Raw genomic sequence first — 20326 nt, forward strand, 5'->3', positions numbered from 1 at the left:
AGCAGGAATGCAGGCCACTGAACATCCCACAGACCTCTCTGGACCACATTGCCCAAAGAAGGAGGCATGATGCAGAGAAGAGCAGGAACAGGAAAAGAGAAGGAAACAATAACTTTCAGGATCAAACAAAAAATACACTAGCACAATAGATACCGTGCTTGCTTCTTTGGAACTTTTAAACTTTTTAATTTTTACATGCAATCCAGAATCAGTTGATTCCCAAAGTGGGTGGGTCTGTACCCCGGTCAAGTTGCAACAGGTAAGAATATTTACTATGGACCCTTCCAAAATTTCAGTCCTCTCAGGGAAAAGCACATGACTGTGAACTGTGCCAGAGGCCAATGTAAGACACAAAACCAGATCATCATCTCTACAGTAACGCCCTTCACCCCCTGAAGTCAAAAACCAAGCCCAAAATAAAAAATTCCAACCTCAACAATTTCCAGATACATACACGTAGCCACTCCCTCCTTTCAGCACCACCTTACATTTTTCCCCTTCTTGGGTGCCTACTTATCTCCTCCAAGGGAGGCTCTCTGAAACACAATCTAACCTTTTGTCACTCTTCTGGATTCCCATTTCTGTTTTTCACCACCTTAGATGCAATTTTTGACTCTCTATTCCTTCATCCCTTATGCTGTATTCAGTCTTTCATGGAAGTCTTGTCAATTCCTCCCCTGTCATTTCTAGAATTCACACGTTCCTGCTGGCCATCATGACTAACACACTGACAGTGTTATTTGCTGGTTTTATTATTGGTCTCCCAGCTGGCATAGTTGGCTGTCTTCTTTATCTTCTTAGCCTGCTACCAAACACCATTCATTTCTTTGAACTCACCTACTCATTTCCTCATTTCTCAATAAAAAAAGAGAGAGCAATTTCTCTGCTCTTTTCTAAAATCACCTCCTACCCATCTCACACTCTACTAACACCTTCCTTATTCTCATACTCTAGCCTTTCATACTGCATTTGCTTTCTGCCCTTATCTGCCCGCCTTCAAATCCTTCATAAAATGGGCTTAAAATACTCTGAAACACACAATCTCATTACAGTCACATTATTATATAATTATCTTCCTCGTTAATGATTCTCTCTTGTGACAACATTCAGCAGGTCAGAAAATTACACTCCATTTGTATTTCTTCAAATGTAACTTGATTTGCTTCCAATGAAGGTGACTGGTTTTTTGGAGTCACGTCAACACAATCACTATAACCCATGGCTTGCTCTTTCAGAAAAACAGCAAGCTCAGAAGCAGACCAGCTCCCACATGAGGCCATGTGATTGCTAAAGAAGAAAAGCAAAACCCCAACAAATTTACAACTTCAGATGAGTATTTATTCTTCTGAAATCTGTCCAAAACAACCGTCATCCACCTTTGTTCCTCTTGGTACTTTGATCCACCTCAGTTCTTCACAACAGTATCATGCAGAAAAAAATATTACACACACATCTCAAATACATAATCTTCAGTCTTCATTAATGGCATTAATAGCAAGGAAAATAACAGATAATACTTATCTAAGTACTGGACAATTTACTGTTTATCAACATTTAGACTAATATCCACCACAGAAAACTGGCTACAAAGCAGTAGGCACTTGTACTGCTCAGTCAATCTCTTCAGGCAAAGCTGAGTAATTATGTTTTCTCATTGTTTCCAAAATGATTACATAAATTTTGTAGCATAAACATAAGGATCAGTCAGTGCACAATAACACTAGAAGGATACAAAATATCTGTATCTCCATGCAACCGAACAAAACAACATTTATCTTCAGCTAAAGAAGTTTAATTTCACCCACCAGGTACTTTAAATATACTTTCAAAAGCACCCTGTGTATGTTCATATACCCTCTGGTGTATGAAAAAATATGATATTTATGTAAAAAAATAAATTAGTTCCCACCATTAGACATGAATACTTAATAATCTGCTCTCCCATTCTTGTTTCAGAGACAGAATTTCCACACCCTTTCTCCCTAATGCCACATGGGAGGATAATGCAGGGTAAAACCCTTCCACCTACTAGTTCTAGTACTGAAGCAAATATTCTGTCATACCTCTACTACATTTACCACAAAGAGAAATGATTGCTTCATGTAGTAAAGCTAGGTGGGTACTGTGTACATCTACACTTCACATTTTTGAAAGATAATTTGCTCCACTGCACATTAAGGAATTCAGCAATGCCATTAAGACAGTATAATCAGCAAGATATTCCACTAATTCCATACAAAAGATGCAACTGGATTTCCCTCTGCAAAGTCTGGTTCTTTCTAAAAGAAACAGTGCAATCATCAACCCAGGCAATAAACCAAGCACTTTATCTGGTGATGATCCCACAACCACTGCAAGAAAAACAAACCAATACCCCTTCTGAAATATTTCAACAGACAAAATCATTCACAAGTTGATAAGGAGATCTTTGGAAAGAAATACACTCTCCTCTCCACATTAATTCTCAAGTGTGTTTTCAGCAGACACTAGAAGAGAGGGCAGACGCTACGCCTGCTGTCACTGAGCATCAGTAAGAGATGAAATATGCATCTGACCAAGTGCATGGCTATTTTCTGCATGTGCTACACTGTCTTTGGCCCTCAACCCAGTGGATGTTTCAACAGTGTTGGTCATGTTCTGAACTATGCAAACTGCTTTCACACCTTTCCAGACTTAACAACGGCAAAGTTACATCTCTCACATCACTGTGAATGTGTTTATTCTCTTGATAACTTTCATTGGCTTGTTTCATCTCATTGTAGCCAGTGAGCTCTTTCACAGGGACTTCGGATTTGTTAACACATCCATGCACAGAGACCCTTTGAACATTGAATCCTTTTTTTTCTACTTCCTAGAATGCCAGCAAAAACTGTGATGTGTAGTACTCAGTCTTACATGTGTCTTACAGGTATCTAATGAAGAGCATATCTTAATTAAATTGCCAGCTTTGTATCATGTTTCATACTTATACCTAATTATCACAACTGACTTTTCTCAGATTATTTTTTTTCTCCTAACCCCAACTTCATATTTTTCAGGGTGCAATAAAAGTGACTACTTGTAAGTTACCAGAACTCCTTCACATACCTAAGAATCATGTTTGGGGCTAAGCCTGACTGTTTCCCCTGCCTCTTCAGTGATGACAAAGGATGGCGATTTCTCTTATAGGACCATCATTTACTTTATGAGGAAGTTTGATATTACCACTTCTGGTAATAATACTGACTCAAAGAAATCAGTCCTATCACATCTTTGCTATAATTATTTTTAAATTGCAAGACAGTTCAGGTAGCACTACCCATTCTATATTTGACTAACATTATTTCCAAAAAAAGAAGGCAGATGGTTACTGTGGGATGCTGACCGCTCAAAACTCACAAGAAATCAATGCAAGATAGAAAGATTCAAATACTACAAGGTCAAGGCCATCATAACACTTTTTATTATGTTACTTCTACCTTATTAGTAATTGATCTTTTAGAAGTGACCTAAATATATAATGAGCTTAATTATACTATAATACGAAACTGATAAGACAGGGAGCAGGGGCAAACTGCAAGGAAAGATGCAATCTTTGCATAGTTACCAACAAAAACACAGAAAGGAAAGTGCAAAGGAGGATATTAAATGATATCATTGCACATTTGCTTGTGCTTTTGTTGAAAACACTCTAAGATCCCTGACCACCCTGAATCTGGACACAGCCAGACTGGAACAGCTAAAAGAAGAAAAAAAGTAGGAAAAAAAGAATAAGGAAAAAAAGAAAAAGAAAAAGAGGCTAGCAGCAAAGGCTACTCTGCCAGCCTAAGGAATCTCTTTTCTGTGTTCTCCAGAAAGAACAAGACATTACAGCCTCTGGTGGTGTTCCTTGAAGGGCAATGTTTTATACCAGGATTTTGATAAAAAATAAACATGAAATTAGCTACTTCACTCTGATGGGCATTGATAGTATCTTCTCCTGTAGTTTTGATTAACCACTTCATGAAGGATGCTTTCCTTCTCTTGTGCCCACGACTGCATTCCTAATGTCTCCTTCTCAGTTGTATGTGCATACCCGTGACATCATTAATTTACCGACATCATTTGTGGTCTTAACGCTGACCACAGACCCCTCCTGCTGACTTTGAGGCTGAATCTCAGATACTTTTAATTTTAAGTGTAAGGAACAATCTAGTTAGATACAAACATACCTCAGGAATAAAGGAAATGACAAGCTGACAATTAGTTATCTCAAGTTACATAACGCAGCAGTAACAGCAGTTTCTTTCTAACTTTGTTTCACATCTTCCTCTGACTGACTCACCTTTGTTAAGATGAGATGGCATGTTATATGTTATCTAATACATGGAATGAGGGCACTGAGTAACCTTCTGGCAGCACATGTTATTGGAGAGTCGCCTGGGGAATTGTTTTTTTAAATAATAACAATAATAAAGAATTTAAAAAAAAGGCATTGGATATTGCATTAAGAAATCTGACAACCTGAAAGGTGGTGTTTTAAAATCAATTAACAACCAATGTGCACTGATCCTGGCTACATGTCGGAGAAAAAAACTATATCAATTCTAGTGTAAAAAAAAACATTGATAACAGAATGAATTGCCACCTCAAGGAAAAAAAAAAAGTGGAATATGTGAAAATAGCATATATTTAGCTTGATGCTGCTCTGCAGCATGCTCCTTCTCCCCACCTATGCAAGATTTGACTCACTTCTTACGCACAGACGTGGGACGCAAACAGGAAACTTGTCAGGTCTGATTTGCAAAAAGGATAGGTATCCCCATGTAGGCACAAATCAGTAAATTACATGGGGTCTGGCAACTCTGACAGTAGGATGCATCTTCTTTAGCTCTTTTTCTACTCCCACACACTAGGAGAGGTACACATACTACTTGCTAGAATATCAGAAATAGCTGATAACACGACATCTTTATGAAAGTCCGAAGCTAAAATTACCAATACTTCTGCATTTAAAATGCACATTATCTTGATAGTTCCCTGCACATACAAACATACCTTTACAATATTTCTATTTTGAAATGAAGGTGGTCTCACAATGAAACACCAGTTTGAGCCATGGATTACACAGGTTGCCAAATGAGACAACCGAACAAAAAGAACAATTGCGTGTGCTGCTGCAGCAGTGATAGCCTCAGATGACATGGTACATACTCTATTTGTAGTATTGCATGGGTGCTGTTGATCTTTCAAAGAAGAGAAGGAGCAACAGATGCAGACAGTGAAAAAAAAAGCAAATGCTAAGCTAGAGGAAAACTTGAGAACATCTCCCAAAATTATGACAGTTAACAGCATCAACAGCGCTCAGAAAACTCTTCTTATCAGCTACAGGTATACTACACCAGTTACTGATTTCCATGACAAAATCATCTGTTATTAACGGGCAGACATGTACAGAACAGGAGGAAAAAAAACAGTAGTTGCATATAACTTCTGATATCAATAACTCCCCTTTTATTAAAGGAAGTGTAAGTACACTACACACAATGAACAGTTCAACTTCTCATAATGCTAAACTGCAACTTCTCCCGTGCTTCCTGTAGAATGAAGAGAATTTCCAATATACAGCGGGCCGACCCTCCCTCTAAAGGCAGCACAGTTAACTAAACACTACAAAGAAATACATAAATCTTGCCATTTTCAGGCAAAAAAAATTTGGAAACGATTCATTCTGCTGGATCTATAAAACCCAGTGCAACAGATTCTGTGAATGACTAGCACCACGTGTTTCATATATCCAAAACACAAGCCAGCTTTTCAAATACTTGTTTCAAAATTGCAACCCAACAGTAAAATAACTACTGCTAAAAGTAATTTGTCAATACTACATGAGACGGAGATCGTCTAGGAGAAAAGAATGCAATACAGAAACATTCAGAACTGATTTTTTTTTTCCCTGTGGTTTTAAAACAAATTAGCTGTCAGTGATTTGCAGCATAACAAGAAATCCTGACTAATTAAAAATATTCAAGTATGTGAGCATGATTGCTAGGAAAGTAATGCCAATAATTCGCTGGCTCCTTAGAGAACGCCAGTGTTGGACAGTTCTTGAAATGGAGAAGAAATGGTGTAGGTCTTGTATTAATTCATCATTCCGTTCATTGTAAGTCAGTGTCAGATGACTGTGCCAACGTTAGAGAATAGGATTCATTAATAATCAGCACTTCCAGCTGGGAAACACAAGTTTGACCTTTTTGAGCAGCTGGATTCATATTGTATGTGTTAAGACACAGCAAATAAGAACATGCCTTACAGATACTGGCCGTGGCCATATGTCTTTTTTTAATTTATTTTTATAACCAAGAATGGAAAACTAGGCTCTGAGATTTGAGGTAACAGTGAGCTTAGAGAAAGGCTGAGGTTTCTTTGCAGCAGGAGTTCCAAGACCCTGCTGCCATACAGTTTAGAATCAAAACCCAAAAGCCATAACCAGGACATCTTGAAGAACATACTTAGGCATCTCCTTTCATGTGAGAGGAGAGGGTATAGGATTTTCTATAAATACTAAATACTTTGGTCCTTAAAGCAAAAATGAGACAAAAAAATTCCTAGCCTGAGTAACAATGCTGACTGTTCAGATATAATATCCAACATCAATTTCTTCTTACTTATCATCCTTTGATCACTGTTTAGAAGTTCTGGGTTGTTTGTTGGTTTTTGCTGTTGGTTGTTTTTTTTCTTTTAAGGAACAGTAAAAATGTCCTGTTTCTCACACTCAGACAAGGTTTTGGTTGGATCTCCCTTGTGGCATTCAATGTAAGCTACGTGGCTGTACTAACAGCAGCATAGCCATGGGAAGTGATTAACCCCCTTTACTCAGCCCTTGTTAAACCAAATCTGGAGTACCACATATAATTTTGCTCCCTCTCAGGACAGGAAATACGTTGATTAAAAAGTCCAGGGTAGGGACCCCTAGGCAGTTGAAGCTGGAACTTAAAGCCCCATGAGGACAGCTGCTGGGCTTGTTCAGCCCTGAGATGAGACAGCTCCAGGAGTGCCTCACAGTAGCCCCTCACAACACCTAAGGGGAGCTTAGAGAAAAGACAGAGCCAGGCTCTTTACATCCTGAGGGACAATGTCACGTACTGAGGGACAATGGCCACAAACTAAATTCAGGAAGATAAGAGGTGGGGAGCACTGGAAGAGGCTGTAGACTTCCACTCTCGGGAGCCTTCAAAACCCAACAGGAAGAAGGCCTGAGCAATTACATTTAAATTCAGTGTTGCATTGAGCAGGAGATTGGAAAAGAGACTTTCTGAGATGCCTTCCAGCCTGGAATACTATGGAGAGGGAAACACAGAGATGGACCAAAGCCCATTCAGTAATCACCCCAGAAACTTTGGAGGGGAGTAGCCAACCTCAAATGCTTCAAATCATATGTGAGAAACCCAAACTGACTAACTGTAGAGCTCCTCACCCTACAAGACAACATTATCTGTCTCCTCAAAACAGGTGCTGGTTTCTCATCCTTTTTGCTTTTCTTAAGCAATTGCTACATTCTTATTTCAGCATATTTCAACAACTAACATGCATTAATTATGCAGGCAGGATACTCTGGCAATGAGACTTTCTTGTCCCTTCCAGTTTGCAATATTGTGTAGCACTGGAATGATCAGGCTACTATTCCATTTCAGAGTCAAGAGGAAAACAGCTTCCTCCTCAGGGAGAAGAAACCAACGGAATTCCCCCAAATACAGTAACAGTTAATACAGGCAGGAAATAACCTAATGTCCTCCTTCTGCAGTTCTAGCAATTCCAACTGCTTCACCCTCCAGGGTGCACAATGACCATCTGGGACCTCCTGCCATTTCCTTACTCCTGCCAGCGCAGCTCAGCTCAGCAGCGAGCAGCCGCGTTGTAGGAAACAAGATTTGTTTTACCTCTTTTCGCTATTTGAATGTGTGTTTCTCTACAGGAAGAGGTAAAATGTTCAATGACAAGGTTAATCCTCATCCCTAGACCCCAAAAATGACACAGGGGTCTTGTCTTACACCCCTCAGTACTTCTGCATGCTACAGTGAAAAATGTAGGCATCGGGAATGGCTTACTGAGGCTGACAGAGGTTGACAGTGCCTTATTCATGTACATTTATTGTATCTAAAAGTAATGATTGTTTAAAATTACAGTGATACACTAATGCAAGGAGCTGCTAAAAACTCACAGGAAAAGAGTTTATTTATCTTTGCTTTCAGTGAATTGACATGAAGTACATTGGCAAATGTCTTTGAGCAACTGTGGCCCTGTATTTGCAGGTGACAATGAAAAGCTGTGAGGAAACAGGTTTTGAAGTTCACTAATGGGGTTTGTTGACTCAGTTCCATAAGAACAAATGGCTGACAGGTTAAACACCTGAAGAAGAGTATTTTAAGATACCCTCTATCAATAAAATCGTACCTATATACACAGTATTTATTTTCTTGTATTTTGACTCAGAGTACACACATAGACATTATGTTTCAATGTCAAATCAGAACATTTGGACTTGGGAGAGGAAAGTTATACTGGTTGAGGAAGTGTAAAGTCATGTCAGTTCTCAAACTCAGACTTCTCTCATGACAAAGGCATCACTTGAAGAAGAGGGGGAAAATAAATGTCACTGAATGTTAATCCTTCTAAATATTGCAGGGCCCACGGTTAAGAGCATCCAGCTGTTAAACAAGAAGATGAAGTCAATTATTAGCTCATTATTATTTCAAAAGGAGATGGGAGTAAATTTAAGGCTTGTGCAGTACAGAGTAGATATGACTTGTGTGGTCAGCTAGGCTTTTCTCCTCCATCCATTGTGTTCTCCCTGCTGTATCTTAGGGAATATGAAGGTGCATCAGAGAGTAAAGCAACAGTGAGCTGTGAGCTGAGCAGTACAATCTGCCACGCTAACAAGCACAGCCATAACAAACTCACATAAGAAAGACTTTTGAACACAACTCCACCCCATGGAAATGACAGGTCCTGCATTTTTATAGTAATATGGACACGTACATTATTGCCCAACAAAGATCAAAGGTCCTGACAAACATACCACATGGTAAAAAGTGCATGAAAGCTTAGGGAAAGAATAAAGTGTCACATCAGGCATCATAGTTATCATAGAAGTAAATCACAGAGTTCTCCTAACCAGCAGATATGAGAAAATGGTTAATAAAGCATCTATAAAGCCATAGAGGGATTTGTTCTACTCTGGTAGAAAATACCTGATCAGGCTTCAGAAGAAAAAAAACCCAGAAAGGTCAGAAAAAATTGCAACATCAAAGTCTATAAGTGGGTTTATAAGAAGACACATATGGAGATTAGCTTCTTTGCAGTTGAAACATTTCAACAGGGAGACAAATAGATACCACACAGAGGGGTTTTTACTCAGTTATTCATGGAAATGATGGAAGAAAGTGCTAAACTTGACCATCTGTACCAGAAGCTTTGTTTTTAAGAACAGAGTAATGGCATTTTGTCCAAAGCTTCTTAAAAAAAAAAATTAAAAAAAAATATTGATTTCCTTTCAGTTTAGAGAAAATAATCTCTGGAAATGGTATTTATTATTTACATCGCACTATACTGCAAATATACATGCCTAGAATTTCACTAACAATAGGAGACACAGGATTTTTGTTCTCCAAATTAAAGACTAATTTGACATATGTTAAATGTCTAGAGAAGAAAGAATAAAAATCAAATGATCATGCAGCATCTCTGGCTGCGTTATCACAACAGAATTTCTTTGACCCACAGCAATAAAACCTTAAGAAAGCAATTTTATAATCTAGCACTTACACAAGGTATAAATATTTCTCTATTAATTTCTACACAGAAACATAAAATTATTGCTATCAAAGAAAGCACTGAAGTTATCAATGGCTCATGCAAAAACACAGAAAGCAATTATAATTCCCTGCTTGCAACTGGAAGTGCACTCCTCCTGAAAAGATGCCCTGCAATACACGTGTCCCAGGAAGTCATGTGGCCTCTGAAAAAGTTTCAGGAGGTTAAAACTCATCGTTTCTTTTCATCTCCTGGAAGTGGGTGTAAGTATGTATCTTTGACCAAAAAGAAATGTGGAGGGCTATGAAGGACTGTAATAGGACAGGTCTTTAAATGTCTAAGTGCCGGGCAAAGGACTGATGAATGGAAACACGTTTTAGCAATCACATTACAGCTATGAATACTGCCTAACAATGCTCTCATAGAAGTAGGCCAACGAAATGACAACACGAGCTAAAATTTATTTATGGCAGCAAAAGTTTTCTACATCATTCAGGATTTGTGGAGACGAATTTCCCTCGCTTGCCTTTGGCTTATGAATTAATCTATTCTCAGTGATCAGGAAACTGCTCTTCCGAAAGGTGCTCTAAATTGACACAGACAGGTGCAGCCACTATGCAAATATTTTACATGTTCCAGGCATTTTCCAATATATGAGGGTGCATTAAAATGAAATTCAGAGTAAACGTCACTGTACTTGCTTGCTACAGGTTAGCAGGTGATTTCCTAGCCAGCAGCATCAACAATACCAGTGATACGTAAAGCTGCGATCGGCATCACGTTTTGCAGTTGGCAAGTTATCAGTTGGAAGAAAGGCTTACTGCCAGAGTGCAATAGGGGGTACACTGACTACCCGCTGATCATTCCTTTCTGAGCCTTTGCAACCTCATTCTGCATTTAACAAAAAACAAACTAAAGATAAAGGCTAAACAAATATTTTCAGCTTGGAATACGTGACTGCTAGCAAGAGGCCTTACAAAATTCCTCAAATTTCCTGGGAACTAATTTCTCTAATAGTTTGTCTTTTACCAAATAAACATCAACATACAGTTTATCAAATGGTTTTAGCATGATTAGGGACAAGACAGCACTTTCTTAACATTTCTTTGCCCATTCAGGGTTTGCGTACCCTTCAACACAGGGAGACTCCAAAACACACACACACACTCCTCCCCATATCTGTTAAGGAAATAATTTTCAGTCTCCCATGCAGCTTCTGAACCAGGGGCAGAATTGACCCTCACTCTAATACCTCTTAAATACTTCACTTTTAAATTATGGTTCTGTCAAACCACATTAACAAATTAGTGTCTTGGAAACAGTAGACAGAGTATGTAATGTCTGCAATCCTGTACTTTATAATATTTTGCCAAAAAGGGAGTGATTAGTGTATCACTCACAAACATACAGACTCACTCCTTTAACTTCTACTTCATTTCCAGAAGAGCTTCCAAACCGAAGACTCCGCAAACAAGCCCAGAGAAGAAGCGTTACCCTGCACTCCCTAACAATTCCACTTGCAAAGGTATAGCATCCTCAAACAAGCACCCTATTTACAAGGGGGAGGCAGATCTAGATAATCCTCATCCCTTTCTCTTCAGAACTGGACAATTGATAGGAAACTTGGAGCTGTTAATTTATACAGTTAATCTTAACGGTTGATTTTATGCCTTGCAAATGTTATTCTAAAGTGTTAGAGTAAATAGAACACTAGACTGTTGTTGATTTAAGTGATTAGACACACTTTTTCCCATCCAAAGGATTATTTACTAAGGCAACAAACTGAAAATGAATTAAAGAGTGCTCCTTTTTATTCACAGCAGAGTTCACCCATGGAATTCATTGCTACAGGATATTATCAAAGCTAACACCACAACTCGGAATTAAAGTTATAAAAGAGATTAAGATACAGAACAGCAACCTTAATGTGACATTCAGGTTTTATAACTGCCTCCTCGAGACGGGAAATGGACAGGTAAGACTCTCAGGAGAAGTGGAGAAGTGCATTAATTCAACCACATCCTGAATGTAATGCATCAAAGGCTAGGCTTCTAACGAACGCACCAAAACAAAGATACTCTATAATTCAACTCACAGACTGGGGGTTTTTTGGTTAATATCCAAAATCTTAAACTGGTTTATCTGACAAAATAACCTCCACTATACTAGTTTGTTTCGGAACAAGAATCAGAGGATGAGGGCTCCATCACTCATATTCCTGCCAGCAGCACATGCACTTATACTGAAAATTTATCTGCTTGCTGCCAGCTTCTGACCTGCTTAGCTTCAGAGGTCTGTCAGGATGACAGCATGAAAACCTGTGATCACTAGAAAAGCAAAGTTACAGAAAACCTTTAGCCTTGAAAGCAATTCTGGGTTGACTGATATTGATAATCTGCTGCAGGGGAAAAAAAAAAAAAAAAAAAAAAAAAAAAAAAAAAAAACCACACCAAAAAAAACCAAACCCAAAGCATTTTACTGGCATAGGAAGTCATACTTACAGTATCTTTACAACTGCCTAAAGACACTGCAAAAGCTTGTACAAACTTCCCCATTACACTGACTTTTTCACTAATTAGCATTTCACTCTTCAAGACAGAAAGCAAACAGCGTCTTTCAAACAGTCTGTTTCTGAGAGTGCTCCAGTCCAAGAGGTGAAAGTAGTTACTGATGTTCTCCAAGTGAAAAGTTATCCTTTAAATGAGATGCTTCAGCTTCACACAGGCTATCATTTCAATGTGAACAGAGAAAGAGACCCAGAGAAGAGAAGCTGGAGTGTAAGCACCCAGCAGCTTTATATGCATGTGAAAGCGATTTTACAGTTATGAAGGAGTGCATCATTTTAAGCCCCTCTCAGATACAACCTCTTTAATGATATGCCCTTCCAAGAGTCTTTTTAGCAGCACCTGCCATTCTGACATTGGTTGGTCTTCTTTTGCCAGCCTTTGCAACTCCACTACTCCAACAAACATGCTGGTAAAGCCACACCACAAAATTATTTTGGTCCTTCAGTGGTTAAAACTGTTGCACTCCATACCTCCAGCTGCTGACTTAAAATTTTTGTCTCCCATATTTTTGGACTGCTAAAAGATTACCTGAAATGGAAGAGCATGGTGGCAATGCACATACAAGTACAACAACAGTACCATTCTCTTCCTTGCTCACCCTCAGATACATCCTCAAAACAACGAGCTATCTGTTCCCAAAATACACACAGTTCTATCATTTGATTCTATGATCTCTCTGATTTAAAAAACCCCCAAACCAGGCTGTGGCTCAGCGTTCTACCTGCCTTATACCTGTGTGAAAGACAGAGAGAGAATTCCACAAGTGACACAATTTGCAACTGATACCCGTGATTTCTGCTGCTACAGGATTCAACTTCACAGTTCTTACAAGTCACCAGGCAAGCTGTCCACTTTCCCCAAGTAGCTCTCTCCAAATCAGTTGCCTCCCACTGATTTCCATTCCCAAATTCAATACCACCTGTAGAACAAGTTACCTACCAGGTAAATTTATAGGTTCTGGTTTTATCACATCTTAACCATTAAGTGGTTTCAAAACATGTAACTGAATAGTTAAGTTAAATAAAAGGTGATAAGAACTTAAGGAGAGGCATTTTATTCCCATTTTTTGTGGGATGCATCTTTAAACAGTTTCCCAGTCTGGGTGCTGGAGGGAATCAGACACGGTCAACCTGAGGTGACTGTTACAGAAGAGAGAGAGTACAGTGCTTGTGTGCACTCCTGCTGCTCGCTCTCCCAAAAACGCTTTTCTCTGGATCTTAACTGACCTAAGGTGGAAGCCACAGAGACTGAAATGACATTTGCCTTTTGTGCACAGGAAAAATCTAACTCCGTGCCTACAAGCGTAGAAAAAGTTGCTCCTGCAAGGCTTTTCTTCACCTTGACACCTTTCACTTGCTCCCACTTAATAAGGCAAATAGCAAATCTACCCCAAGTCAGATACATTTCCAAAACCTTCGAAGAGGGGAAGGAAACCTAAATGACAATTTAGGACCACTTGTGCAAACTGCCATCAAAGCTGTGGGGTGGTTTTTTTCAGTGTGCTACCCATTAAAGGGTTCCTAGACATTTTGTTGCTGACTAACATTTTTATGAGCGTTGTGGGACAACAAAAGGGTTTTAAAATGTAACGGGAAGTCTATGTGAATCTCTCTCATGCTGTTCCCTATCATTCTTCTCAGTGCATCATAATAAGTATTCCCCAGTGTCACCACAATGACAGAAAAAACTCCTCAGCTTGGTTGGTCTTTGCCTCTTTTTATCTTTTTTTTCAGTAACTGGCCAATTTTAAAGCATAACAAGCATAAATATGTAACGTTTACTTACACTTTAAAAATATATAAGCATTTTTCAATATGTATGTATACACACATATTGACAAGTATATAATACGGTCCATATGTCACTACACAAATTACCCCTCAGTCTGCATGGCCCTGCATCTCAAATTGCTTTGTCATCACCATGACTTAACACCACATGTAGAGACTGGCACATAAAAACCATTCAGTCTCCTGAAAACTGCAACCCAACATCACACCGTGCCATCGTTTTTAAACAGACACCTCCAGAGAAATCAATGAAAAGCCCCCCAAAAATAAAGATCCAAGCATGACATGGTTCGCTGCCTCCACAGATGTGCCTTCGCGTCTTACAGAGCCGCCCTTCGCCTCGCAGAACCCTCCAACTTATTCCTATATCTATAGAAAATGTGGATAGTAATAATTCAAAGCATCAAAACATATAGGGAGGTACTGGATTCTGAAATAGTCTGTAAAATGCACATTTTAAACAGTATTTTAGTATCTACTAAAGTAACAATGCAGAGATTTCCCCTGCAAACATCAATACTTGATAATTTGGGGGCAGAAGTCTAAGAGCACCTGAGCGCACTGGACTCTGCCTTTTCCTTCCAAGGCAGAACAAGGACCTCAGCCTTGCTGAGGCACTTTCAACAACTGAATAGAAGTGGGTTTGAAAATACTGTGGATGCTTTAAAAAATATTTTCTGTAATTCACTGTTTATATCCCGAAGAGATGATCATTCTGATTCATTCAATATCATTCTGATGAATCACAGTCACTGAAAAGAGAAATAAAAGCAGTTCCTATTTACCAGGAGTTCAAATATTTGGCTTGAAGAAAACTTCCAACTAATATCTGAACTCTGTCATCTACGAAACCTCTGCAGTATTTTCTTTCTGCTTGCCACCACTTAGCAAACACTGATACCTATGCTCACCCCTCAAAAAAAAACCCACCCAACTTTCTAGAAGCTCGTACAATTCTTACTTCATCTGGGTCAAGATTCAAGAGCTCAGGAAGCAAGTATAACTTCTGGGAAGCACTTGAGCCAGGCAGCTAGCTCATCAAAAGCGATTTGCTGATAACACACAATCCCGAAGCACCAGTGAAAAACCAGAGAAAGCTGTTCAGTCTAAGCGGTTTTTATCCCCAGCACCCCATTTGTTATGAGATTTTACTTAAAAGAAAACTAATGAACTGTGTGTGTGAAGTAAAACAATAGGAAGGAGAATAATTAAAAATTTTTATCAAGTGATGTAAACCACAACTTTGTGGTTCAAGTCTTTATAAACCAAAGAAAGCAATTAGCAAAAGATTGTTCTGATGCCTTGACTTCAGAGAGGCGAATCGAATTTTTGCATGGTTCAAGTTCACATGAGTAGCAAAAGAAAAAGAAGAAGACAGGTTCATGCCAAGGCTCAAGCGTTAAAAACCAAAACACAAAAAGCCCACTTCCCACCACCAGTGCCAAAAGCTCCCTCTCCCCCATTCTATTGTTTGTTTTTTCAGCACGGTACTACCATGATACAGGAAAATATCACATTGCAGTCATCTGGCTAAGAAAAAACAAACAGCAGGTCCGACTCCCTCTGCCTTGTTACAGAACACAGCACTTTATTTGTGAGGAAGTTTCACATTACTCCGAGTTCTCGTTTAAGCTCAAGCTTCGCTTCAGCCTGAACATAAGATTTTATCATGAAAATAACACGAAGGTGGATTAACTTAGAAGTCATAAACCTACAATCCACTTTTCAATCTCCAGTGTCTTTCATTTCGTACATGCTAAATTTCCTGTCTTCAGCAGACACTCAAGGCACGTCACTTTTGAGGTTTAAATGGATACATCTAGGTTTACCTGGACAAGATTATTGTCTTCAATGCTACACTTTTTTTTTTGAAAGGAATTGTGTTTTCTCAGTTACATGGTACTAGTGAATTCTTGGAAAGTATTTCATACCAGCAAAGATAACTAGCATTTGTATTTATTAAAATATTTAAAGTATTAAGGATTTAAAGCATTAACCATTTTAAAGGTATTTTAAAAATCATCTTTCAGCTTAGCAGATGTGCTATTTTTAATGAGTTTATTGCTTCGGCCATTACCCTCCACACACCTCGTCAGGGCTCTCCAACCCAGTTACTTGCTACTCTTCAAAACAGAAAAGCAAATATATATATATATATATATATATATATATATACACACACATAGATATATATAATACCACGACAGGAAACTCCAGTAATCTAGTATTTTAAAATCACACACTCACAGACTCAGAACCAAAAGAACAACTCTGTATTTCCACCCTTTTGGCACAGCCAGACACAGTTACTGCCCAGACAGGGGCAGGAGACACAAGGCATCACTGCGCAGTGAGTCCTCGTGGCAGCTTTTCAGCTGCAGATGTAACCTCACCGTAAGCCATACAAAAAACCATCGCTCTGATTTATGAACTCTAAAAAGCCTTTTTTTCCAGAAGCCAACGGAACACTTCCCTGATGCTTTGGAAAGGAGGATAGCATTAGCTCAGGGATAACTCAGGTGCAGATGCAAGGAAAGTGGGGAAGTAAAGCAGGCTGAACTAGGTTTCACCCTGGTGAGGTGACAACTTGTAAAGGGGAAAAGAATAACACCTACAGACACAGTAAATGAAGGTAAGAGAAAAGCTTTTTGCCCAGTTACTGTTTCCTCTCTCAAATCCAAATGAACAAGACCACTGGGTCCAAAACCAAAAGCTCCACAGTGGGATTTCTTTTTCATACTCAAGATGGGAAGTCCCTCCTTCAGGTTTTATATTTCGACTAATCTTCAGATGAGTAAGATTTATGACCATAACCAAATCATGACAACATCAGTTCTCATCTGTGGAGGTATTACTGCAATGCGAAAGTACCTCTGCATTATAGAGCATGGGGAATCAGGACAGCAAAACGATTTTATCTGAACTTGTTTTGATACAGAAAGAGTTTCACAAGAACGAGTACCTGAAAGAAGAACATCTGCATTATTTTAATCACAGCTATATATTACGTTATTGGGAGTAATATAAACAAATTTCACCAGAATATAATTCATGTTCTGGGATCTTTCCTTCTCCCTACATGTCTCCCAGGCAAATTCATCCTTATCCATAATCCAACCACCTTTCACAACATGAAAGAAAACATAGACAGGGCCCAACAAGTTTCAAGCAGGGGGTGCCCTATGCCCAGTCCCATCAGTGGCAAGACCTGCCTTGTACCACCACCCCTTGGCCTTGAGGACAACCTGTTGCCTACCCGATCCACCACCACCACCCGGGTCCTCTACACAGAGCGTTTCCGCCCACTGCCCACCAAGGCAGTCGTATAGCGAGGGCCTCAAAGCAGGAAGGAGCCCCTCACCCGCTCCCGTGGGCCTGGGGAACTGTGGCCAGCAGTGGCCACCAGGCACAGAGCCGGGCACTTTCAGGGAGGACACGGGCTTGGGAAAGGGCAGAACCTGGGTGCGAGTACTGGTGGTGTGCTGCAGAGTCGCCTCCATCTCAGTCTTCGTACGACCCTGCAAACAGCACCCACCACACGGCCTCAAGCAAAGCGACGGGGAAAAAAGTGCCTTTTCACTCCCTGTCTGTGAAAGCGAGAGGGGCTGCACATCCTGAGGCACCAGGAGCCACAGGGTCCCGCATGGCTCTGGTGGTGCCCCCATCCTCCTTCCCGGAGGAGAAGTCGGAGGCAGTCAGCCGGCAGCTGGAGAGAGGGAGCGGGGCACCTCCCGGGCACGGCGAGACCGAGAGGCGGTGACCGAGCCGCCACGGGGCTCGTCAAGGGCAAAGCCAAAGCCCTGGACAGGCTCCCTGTTTCGGGAAGGGAGCGGGGGTGGAGGAGGGTAGCGGCTGGGCAGCCCTGTCCTGGGCACCCGGGGAGGCCGCTCGGAGAGCTGGACCCCCGGGGGTGGGAAACGTCCCCGCACCTCTCCGCGTGGCCAGGAAGGACCTGGCGGCGGCCGGGACCGGCCTGGGAGCCCCGCGGCCCGGGAGCCCCGCGGCTGCTGCCCGAGGTACGGCCGGCCCCACTCCGCCGCCCGCGGAGGATGCGCGGCGCTGAGCGCCGAGCGGTTTCTTTCCGCGCCGTGCGGGAGGCGGGCTTCATCCCCGGACCCGCGTTCCCTCCTCCCGCCCCGCAGCCCCTCACTGCCCCGGCAGGCAGCAGCCCCAGGCGCGGCCGCCCGGCCGAGCCGCCCTCCGCAACGGCGGCTCCCGAGGGGAACCCGCCGTCCTACCGATCTAACGAGTAATCGTTGCTTGTTCAGAGCTTTATTTTCAAATGGCGCGGAGAGCGTGGATTAATGGCAACATATCCACCCGTGGCTGGGCACCGCAGGTCGCCATCCAAAAACACATCGTTTCTGGGATGGCCGCCTGCTAAGTAACACGGTTTAGTAAACTGAAATTTCTCTCAAAAGAAAAAAAAAAACAAAACAAAATAAAATCAAAACAACAACAACAACAAAAAAAACCCAAACAAAAAAAACACCCAAACGACCAAAACGAAAAAGAAGAAAACTCTCCCTCCTGAATCCCTCCCTAAATTCGAGAGTTGCTCCTTCTGAAGGAAGCCCAGTCCCCACTGTTACAAAGTACCCCCGAAACCCGAACAAGGCGGATGAGCCGGCATGCCTGGAGGACGAGCCCTCTGCCGCGTCTCACGCCTTCCCCGAGGACGCGGGGCGAAGCCGCGCACAGGAGCCCGCGGCATTTTTCCCGAGCGAACTGCCGCGGAGCCCCGCGGAGCCCCGCACGCCGCTCCGCGCCCTGCAGCCGGTGCCGCGGCAGCGAGCAGAGCCTCGCCGCACGTGAGAACAAAATATAACGCCGACAGCAACGAGACAGCAACGAGACAGCAACAGCGAATATACGGGAAATAAGGGAGGGCTGAGCTACCGAGCTTAAAGTTTCTTGGGAAAATAGGGGAATGCGGGAGCAGCCGCGCGAAGGAGAGCCGAGCATCCCCCCAGCAGCCGGCCCGGCGGGCAGCGGGGACGGTCCCGCGGTCCCGGGACGCGCACCCGCCCGGCGACCCACCGACGGACGGAGGGACGTACCGGCAGTCAGGCACACGGGCAGGAGCAGCCGGAAGGTGAGTCCGCACACCACCTCGGTGGCCATCGCGGCGGGACCGGGGTCGCGGCCGGCCGGCCGGCCGGGGAGCCGTCCCTCTCTGCGCGCCACCGCCGCTCCTAGGTCCGCCCGTGCGCGGAGCCGCCGCGGCGGCGGAGCATCGCCCGTCCCCTCCTCGCCTCGCCTCAGCCGCGCCGCCTCACGCCTCCCGCCGCATCCCGGCGGCAGCCCATGCAACCAGCGCCGCGCCGCACCCCCGGCCCGGGGCACGCACACGCCCGCCCCCTCGGGGCTCCCCCCCCCCTACACACACACACACACCCTCCCCGCTCCCGTCCGCCCTCCCTCCACCCCTCCTTCCCTCCGCCGGAGCAGCGGCTCCCCTCCCCCCAAACCCGCCCCGCCCGCCGCCCCGACGGCGCGGGCCCAGCCGGCGGCACCCCGCGGCGCGCCCCGCGCGATCAAACTTCTCCGCTCCCCGCCCCGACGGGGACGGGCCGGTTCGCGCCGCCAGGGGGCCCGGCGCGCGGCAGCGCCCGCGCTGCCACCCCCCTCCCCACCCCCCCCAAGCCCCGCGCACCCCGCACACCCCCATCGCTCGGAGCTCCGCGGGTTTCCCTAGCGCTGCTCCCTGGGGCGGGGATTTTAACGGGACTGTAGTTATTTTCCCGCTTGGCATTTCCCTTGCCGCGCACTTGGTGCTCGATGCTGCTGCTGCTTCGGTTTGGGGCCGGGGGGGGGGGTGTCCCTAGACTCGGGGGGGGAGGGGGACAGGAGGGGGCCGTTTTCTGTGATTTGGGGTTTCAGCAGCGTGTTTAGGTCTGCAAGAAAGTTGTTGCCTGGAAAAAAGAAGGGGGGGAACCCCAAACCACATCTGCGGTTGCCGGAATGCATCTGACTTTTCTGGAAGCTTTTTTACCCCGTCAAACACGGCGCTGGTTGGAAAGGGCTCTGGGTTTAAAGGCAGCGGTTTCCAGGCTCAGCTGGTGCGACCCCCGGCTCGTCCGCTACAACAGACCTCACGGTTTGGGTTGAAATAGTGATGCTGTAAAATAGAAAGTTACTCGTGTCGCTGTTAACACAAGCTGAAGTCCATTTAATCTCCGGCAATGCATCAGGATC

At 43.0% G+C, this 20326-nt stretch overlaps 1 protein-coding gene across 1 annotated transcript in view; it reads right to left on the reverse strand.

Annotated features, from left to right (window-relative positions):
* The window catches only part of PIEZO2 (piezo type mechanosensitive ion channel component 2), a gene marked incomplete at both ends in the record, with an annotated part of 304315 nt that extends 285063 nt beyond the window's left edge, over nucleotides 1-19252 (reverse strand). The window contains one exon of the mRNA XM_084260620.1: nucleotides 19189-19252. Within this exon, the coding sequence (XP_084116746.1) occupies nucleotides 19189-19252 (64 nt within the window). The remainder of the gene's footprint in view (nucleotides 1-19188) is intronic.
* Between the last annotated feature and the right edge of the window lie 1074 nt (nucleotides 19253-20326).

The sequence above is a fragment of the Gallinula chloropus genome (assembly GCF_964237585.1).
Source record: "Gallinula chloropus genome assembly, chromosome: 2".
Taxonomy (NCBI): domain Eukaryota; kingdom Metazoa; phylum Chordata; class Aves; order Gruiformes; family Rallidae; genus Gallinula; species Gallinula chloropus.